At 35.4% G+C, this 8,227-nt stretch overlaps 1 protein-coding gene across 1 annotated transcript; it reads left to right on the plus strand.

Annotated features, from left to right (window-relative positions):
* Positions 1–821: 821 nt before the first annotated feature.
* Positions 822–6,324, plus strand: LOC112512579 (calcium-dependent protein kinase 28-like). Its single transcript, XM_025118621.1, has 12 exons — positions 822–1,448; positions 2,295–2,425; positions 2,522–2,563; positions 2,973–3,084; positions 3,339–3,417; positions 3,678–3,847; positions 4,218–4,344; positions 4,449–4,564; positions 4,650–4,757; positions 4,870–4,932; positions 5,159–5,332; positions 5,884–6,324. Exons 1-12 carry the CDS (start codon positions 1,050–1,052, stop codon positions 5,998–6,000), a joined length of 1,638 nt encoding a protein of 545 aa, XP_024974389.1. The 5' UTR covers positions 822–1,049; the 3' UTR covers positions 6,001–6,324.
* Positions 6,325–8,227: the final 1,903 nt, after the last annotated feature.

Consider the following 8,227-nt stretch of genomic DNA (forward strand, 5'->3'; position numbering starts at 1 on the left):
CCCCCCCCAAATAACTTTCATTCTCACCATAACCGTTTCGGTAAAAATGAAAATTTTGGTGAAAAATATCTATATCAGTAGATCAAACCTAGCTAAAGATCAACACTAATACGGTACACTTAGATGCACCAGATCAACTCCCATGATAAGTGTAATTCATAAGGTGAGGGTGAGAGTAAAGTGACCAAAAGCTTTGATTATTTCTTACGCTTACCACTTTAACTCCAATTTTCATAAAATCATCTGCGTATGTGTGTATATATGCATATATCAAAACTTGTATTCATTATTTTTATCCTAGATAAAAAAAATGAAAAGTTAATACAATTAGATAAATTATAATTGAAGATCAACACTAACAATTCATGGGGTGTGGATGAAATCAAAAGTAATTAAAGTTGACAATTATTTCTTATATTTATCAACTTAACTCCTATTCTCACATAATCATCCATCGTCGGCGTTCAAAATCATAAATAAATAATTACCCACTTATTGAAGTTTAAGATCGATTTTCAAAAAAAACCCAAAAACAAAAACAAAATCCAAACAAATGGCTAAAATGGTGAACCCATAAACCCGAATGTAGATCCGAATGGGTGTAGTCCCTTTTCGGGGGAGGAAGGTTGTTCTAAAGAGCCCGTATGAATGCAAGAGATGTGGATTGATTTCAGAGACCCCCAATCTCTTTTGGGGGGAATCAAACCAAATAATTCTTCTTCATGCCACCTGAAATCACACGATTTGAAGCTGTAAACATCATAATTAATGAGGAGGGGGTCCTCATTCTTCACTCCATCGGAAAAACGAAAAGTCTCTTTGACCACCACCACCGCCACCACCGCCATCCTTGTCTCCCCCTCCTTCTACCAATCTGCCACCAAATTTCCTCCACCATATTTTATTATTTCCCAATACCCTACATTTTCTACATTTCTTCTCATTTCTCTATATATTAATCCACCCATTATGTTGTTGATTTCATAGATAATCGACAAAATCAACCAAAACCCTGGTCAAATATTTGATTTTCTTGATCGATAGAAGAAATGGGTATCTGTTTTTCCAACACCAAGATCAGTGGCTCCAACAGCACCACCCCATCCGCTACCGCCGGTCAAGAACAAGAAAACCGTCTCATCGTCAAGCATGAGGTGATGGTGCCTAATGTCAATTTACAGCGAATCAAAGATCTCAATAGGTATCATCATCGAAAGCAGCAGGATACTAACTATAATAATAAAAATCGAGCAAAAGGTAAGGCTGCCCCAAAGCGTCCCAAGGTGATTCCTTGTGGGAAACGAACAGATTTTGGGTATCTTAAGGATTTTGATAGAAGGTATTCCACTGGAAAATTATTGGGGCATGGCCAATTTGGGTATACATATGTTGCTATCGATAAATCAACTGGCGATCGTGTTGCGGTGAAGAAAATCGAAAAAAATAAGGTAATTTCTGCCCATTCGGATTTTCGTATGAATGTTGGTTTCCCCTTTTTCGAATGTGGGTTCCATTAGTTTTTGTTGGTTTGTGTTTGATTACATCGTTTTCATATGCAAATTTCTAGCAAAATCTTACAGAATTCTAGTTTTGTATTTCTTCAATTTGCTGATTGTGAACTGAGGATTCAAGATTCTTACATCCATGGGGTTTCAAGGCTTTAATCACATGTGATTTTTGAACCTCTGATGTGTATTTGAGCTACACGCCCGATGGCTCCATGTTCATCACTTTTGATGATCATGTTATCAGTTTCTGGAAATTCGATGGGAGGATTCATATCTTTTGGTTTGGTTTTCCTGATCAAAGGTTCATGATCTTTGTTTGATTCTAAGAATTGGTTTATGTTGCCCCTTAGAGATTCTCATTTGGATAGAAATTAACCTTTTTCATGAGCTTTGTTTTTAAAGATTACATAGACAAAGTCTCGATTATTGTTTGCGATTATGATTTTACCGAATGATTACAACCATTTTCAAGAATACGTCCTACTCGATGATCGATGATGCTAACACCCCACAAGTTTGTTGGATATCACAAACAGATGGAGTATCATGCGAGAAATTGGTCAACTTGCCAAAAGGCCAAAATCACATATGATACAACATGTCCAAAAGGTTGCGCGCGACTGGTCAATGCGACCAAGGTCGTGTGAATACGTGCCTGCGCTATGTCTGGTCAATGCAACGTGTTTGAATCAATGTGATTTGGGCCTTCTTCTCGTTTGAACCTGCCTTGTATACTTAACTATGACATTTAGTGCTCTAAAGACTGGTTTTGCCATCTTGTAACAGATGCTCCTTCCAATTGCCGTTGAGGATGTTAAGCGAGAAGTTAAAATTTTGCGAGCGTTAAGTGGTCACGAGAATGTGGTTCAGTTCCATAATGCATTTGAAGACAATTCCTTTGTATACATTGTTATGGAGTAAGTTTCGTTATTTTAATTTTATTGCCTTTAAAGACAATAAATTTTACAAGAATCAAATAAATCTCAAAATTGAATCCGGTATTTGTCTTTCAGGTTATGCGAGGGCGGTGAGTTGCTCGACAGGATTTTATCAAAGTAAGAATTCTCATCTTGTAAACATGAAATGCAATCCCTTCTATTCTATATGTTGACTTTTGAGGTCAAACCTATAGTTTTCCAAATCGAGAATATATACGGACTTTATTTCGAATTTAAAGCTGGGATTCTTCATTTTGTAGGAATAGTTTTAGAATGAAATGTTAGATATTGAAGTTTCCATGAGAAATTCAAGGCACTTGTAATAATTTCAAAGTTAAATAGTACTCAGTTTGACTTCAAAAGTCAACGTGTACCGTTATATCTTGGATGGAGGTGGCTAAATGCTAAAAAGGTTCATTTTGAAAACCAACCATTCATGGGGAATAGCATGAAAATTTCATAAGATTAATGGTTCTCAAACGAACGATGAAATTGGGGTTTAGTTTGATTAGTTTTCTTTTTACAGGAAAGACGGTCGTTACACAGAGAAAGATGCAGCAGTTGTTGTAAGGCAGATGCTTAGAGTTGCAGCACAATGCCATTTACATGGTTTGGTACATCGCGACATGAAACCCGAGGTTAGAAAACCTTTCCTTTTATAGAAAGTTTTCGAGCTAAAAATGCTTTCATTTCCCAAAAATCCACTAGGTTGTCCATGTTCGAGAGTTAAACCAAACGATACTCGTATATCCCACTAGGGGTGGGGTCTGGGGGGTCGGATGTAAGCAGACCAGAGCAGTTGTTTCGTGGAAAACTGTGGTTTGTGAATTTTAGGACCGAATAATTCTTAAGATGATGCTAACTTTACCTTTTTTTTTTTGTAATTTTGTAGAATTTTCTATTCAAATCCCCGAATGTGGATTCTCACTTGAAGGCAACGGATTTCGGATTGTCGGACTTTATACGACCGGGTGAGTATGATACTGTAGTCCAAATTCATATTTTTTTCACAATTCTACCGGAGTCGTATAATGTTGTTCTCTTTGATGTTTTTGTGATTGATTAAACCAAACGAGCCCGGTATATCCCACTTGGAGGTGGGTTCCGTAGGTGGTATGTATGTAGACCTGTCCTCTATCCAAAAAGTAGAATGGTTGTTTGTGAATACCCCTAGCCCGGTTTTCATGATTGATTTTGATATCTAATTTTCGTTTTTGCGTACGTAATGCAGGTAAGAAGTTTACGGATATCGTTGGTAGTGCTTACTATGTTGCTCCTGAAGTACTGAAGCGTAGATCCGGGCCGGAATCGGATGTTTGGAGCATAGGTGTGATCTCCTACATTCTACTATGTGGGCGTCGACCCTTTTGGGATAGAACCGAGGATGGTATTTTCAAAGAGGTGGTTTCATTCGACTTAAGCTACATTAATCGCATACGCTTTACCATCGATTACTATCGCTTAATGAAAAACCTTTCTACGACCCGTAAAATCATGTCTGAAGATGAGTAAACCGAGAGGGTGAAACTTTCAGTGCCCCTACACTGATGCACCCCCGGCAATTTCTAGAAAAGAGTTCATCTCTTCTGGTTAAATCATGTAGAGGGTTAAAATGGTAATTTTATGTCATACAGACTCTTCGTTCAGAACACTTACCAATTAATTAACACTAAATGGAGATAAACAGTCGGGAAAATCTCAGTGGCCCTGCTCATGAGCGATTCACCGGTTTTTATTTGCTTTTAATTCATATTATCGTTTAAATGAACAGGTATTAAGAAACAAGCCCGATTTCCGTCGCAAACCATGGCCGACTATAAGCAACAGTGCCAAAGATCTAGTAAGGAAATTACTCATGAAAAATCCCCGTGCAAGACTCACCGCTGCACAGGCGCTATGTATGTATATCTTTTTTTCTTTCGTATTTTTATATCATTTTTTGTCGTTCTTTTCGTCTTTTCTATTATAAGCCGGCATCTGATGATGCGTAAAACTTGTACAGCACACCCGTGGGTTCGAGAAGATGGAAATGCTTCCGAGATTCCGCTCGACATTTCCGTTCTATCCAACATGCGCCAATTCGTGAAATACAATCGTTTAAAACAGTTTGCTCTACGGGTAAGAATTCGTGTTTGGTTTATTTAACATGAATGCTCGATCGCCTATTAAATGCTAAAGAAATGGTTTTCTAAGGATATTATAGGCGTTGGCTAGCACACTCGGTGAAGAAGAAATATCCGATCTCAAAGATCAATTTCATGCCATTGATGTAGACAAAAATGGCGCTATTAGTCTCGAGGAAATGAGACAGGTACATTTGATTCACGTTCGTTTTTTTAATCTTTCGGACGAGCCGCCGATGCTTGAACTAGAACAGGAATCACGATAATATATGTTCTAAAATTAGCTTGGTTTTGAGGTAGGCTCTTGCTAAGGACATTCCATGGAAGATGAAAGAATCGCGTGTTTTGGAGATTTTGGAAGCGGTAAGTCGTCAAATTTTGATCGTTTTTGTATTTCCCATCGGTCTTTCAGATCGCGTGTTGTGAGTTTTGTTTATAACTTTAATGAAATCGTACATGGTAAAACGGGCTTTTTTTTTCTTTCACGAAATAGATGGATTTCGTTTTTATCAACGGAGTTTCGTGTAAACTCGTCTCTAAGACATCGTCTTTCATGATTTGATGATTTTTGTCTCTTTTTGTGGCACAGATCGACAGCAACACAGACGGTATTGTGGATTTCATGGAATTTGTGGCTGCTACGCTTCACGTTCATCAGTTAGAGGAACACAATAACGAAAAGTGGCAACGATTATCGAAAGCCGCTTTTGAACAATTCGACTTTGATAGAGATGGATATATAACTGCAGAAGAACTCAAAATGGTATGCTTTTGTTATGAGGTCAAACATCTTACTTTTTAATTCGAAATTGTAGGGATTTTTCTACAAACTGACGCAGGACGTCATATTATGTCTAAGTATCTTAATAGATTGCTTAATAGGACTTAAGTTTGTAGGACCAAACAATTGTGCGTCATATATAAATGTGTTACAATGAGTTGATAGAAGGATTTTGGGCGTCCAAACAAGTTTTTTAGGATAATTTTGAAATAAAGTGTCATGTTAGTTATTTTATACGACATTATTTGGAAAACTGTCCTATAAAAAAATGTGTTTATAGGACACTTTATTTCAAAACTGTCCTAACATCCTGTTGTAGCATCTTTATATAAGACCCAAAATTGTTTGGTCTTATAAACATAAGTCTTATAAAGTAGTCTATTAGGACATGTAGACATATTTGGCATCGTTCATGAAATTTCAATAACCAAATGGAATTTGAAGCTGAGGATTCGCTTTCTTTGACCTCAAGAAAGTCAAAACTCCTGAATCTGTGTTTTTGCTAACTTATACGTTGTTTATGGCCTTTGCAGCATACGGGTCTAAGAGGGTCGATAAATCCGCTTTTGGAGGAAGCTGATGTCGATAAGGACGGCAAGATTAGCCTCTCGGAGTTCCGTAGGCTGTTAAGAACTGCAAGCATGAGTTGAAGAATTGTTAAAAGGGTCCACAAAAATGTAGGTTCTAAACGAAAATCAGATGTACAACACCTTTTTGCAGCCCGTTGCATATCTTTTATGCAACGGTCTGTCTTTCAGCTATATACCGTTTTCATGGGCCTCAAGCGGAATTTATAGCAGGAGGAAGTACATGAGCGACATACAAAGATCCGAGGAGCATGCGTTTGTATGAAAAAAATGGCGGTGGTGTAGATTCTTTTCCGAGTGCTTATATGGTTTTTTTCCATCGTTTGATGAGAACGACGATGTGTATATATCTCTATATCTATATTTAACGTAATGCGGAGCACTCGAGTTGGTGGATTTACATTTTTGTCCCTTGATCCCCACCACCGGGGGTCTCTAACCATAATCACGTATCTACGCTATCGACAATCTCAAACCAATTCATTCGATTTCAGGTCATTCATTTTTGCTTTGCATTTGCTTGTTTTGCGAATCGTATGTGTACATATGATGCGAATATAATTGGTAAGAAAAGAAACAACTGTTCTACTTTTTGGGGTAGATGTCAGTTATATATACACTTATCTCTAACAAATTCTTCAAAACAAAGAAACAAAAGATTTTCAGTATTTTCCTGTGTGCAAAACACATGAAATAATAATGTTCTTTTCAAAACTAGTTTATTATAGCATTTTACTTTCATTTTTTCTTATTACAATAATGTATTTTCAGATTATTTTTTTTATTAAAACCACTATACTTTAAAAAATCTACCTATAATAACAATAAATAACCTATTAATTTGAATTATGATGACATAATCAAGTAAAAAGGTTTTATGTCATGTCAGTTTTCACATAGATAGATATCTATGTGTAATATATTCCATGATGTGGCAAAAATATTAAATTTTTTGAAATAGAAAAAACTTCTAAAACTTAGGGGCCGTTTACCTAAATGCTTACGTGGTAAATTTTTTAATTTATTTTATTGGGTAAGACTGTAATATATCAAAACGTATCCTATGCAACAATTTACCTGGTAAGCGTTTACCCAGATAAGTGTCGTCACCTCACTTACCGGGTAAGACTCTCCATTCTTATCTTCGCTCTTACCGAGTAAGATTTTTGGTCTTTGTCATGTTCATCCGGTGAGGAAAATTACCCGATAAGTACTTACCGGGTAAGCATTTAGTAAACGGCCCCTTAATTCTTTTTCTCATTACATTTAACAAGACTTAAAGCCTAAATGACCATTTTACCCACAAGCCACATCCATCGTTCGCTCTGCATATACAGACTAAATTACGTGGAGGTGACATATGATGATCTATATTTTATATTAGAGTAAATTACGTTTTTAGTTTCTCTCGTTTGTTGAAAATTTCTGTTTTTATGGTTTTGAAAATTACAATTTTTCTTATATGGTTTGTAATTCATTACATTTTGCATTCTCATGATTTAAAATTTATTTTTTCGTTTCTATGGTTTACAATTTTTTTCTATTTTAACCCTTCATATTTAAAAGTAGTATTTAAGACTTTGGTCTGATTGTATAGGAGTTTTTGAACTAAAAAAAGGAGCAATAGCTTCCCTCTTTTTCGCCTCAAGGACAAAAATAGAAATGAATAACAGACCATAAGAATGAAAATCGAAAATTTAAAACTACAGAGGTGAAATCCATAAATTTTAACAAACCACAGGGACGAAAAACGTAATTTACTTTTTATATTATATCATTTAATGTTTAGAAAGTGAAGGGATTTTACACATTTCATCCCTGTAATTCAAGGTATGCCACTTCAGTTAATAAAATAATTTATTGTTATTTTAGTCTCTTATATTTAAAGGTATGAATTGCTTTTAGAAACGTAAATAACAATCTATTACAAACCATAAACATGAAATATGCAATTTTTTTAATAAACTATAGGGACGAAAAATGTAATTTACACTAAAAAGGAAATAAAAAAATATTGAACTGGGATTAATCAGGGCCAACGTTTAAACCAGGCTCGAGCACAAGTGCACAAATCAAGACTAAGGCTGTATTTGGTAAACTAACTGATAACTGATAAAGTAGTTGATGAATAAATCATGTTTGACAAAAACAACTGATAAAAATGTAAAATTACCAATGAGAACATCTTGAAAAAAATAATCAATCATAATATTTCAAAACATAATTGAAACAAATATCTAATATATATATATATATATATATATATATATATATATATAACTAATATATA

Source organism: Cynara cardunculus (genome assembly GCF_001531365.2).
Source record: "Cynara cardunculus var. scolymus isolate 2C chromosome LG 5, CcrdV1, whole genome shotgun sequence".
Lineage (NCBI taxonomy): Eukaryota > Viridiplantae > Streptophyta > Magnoliopsida > Asterales > Asteraceae > Cynara > Cynara cardunculus.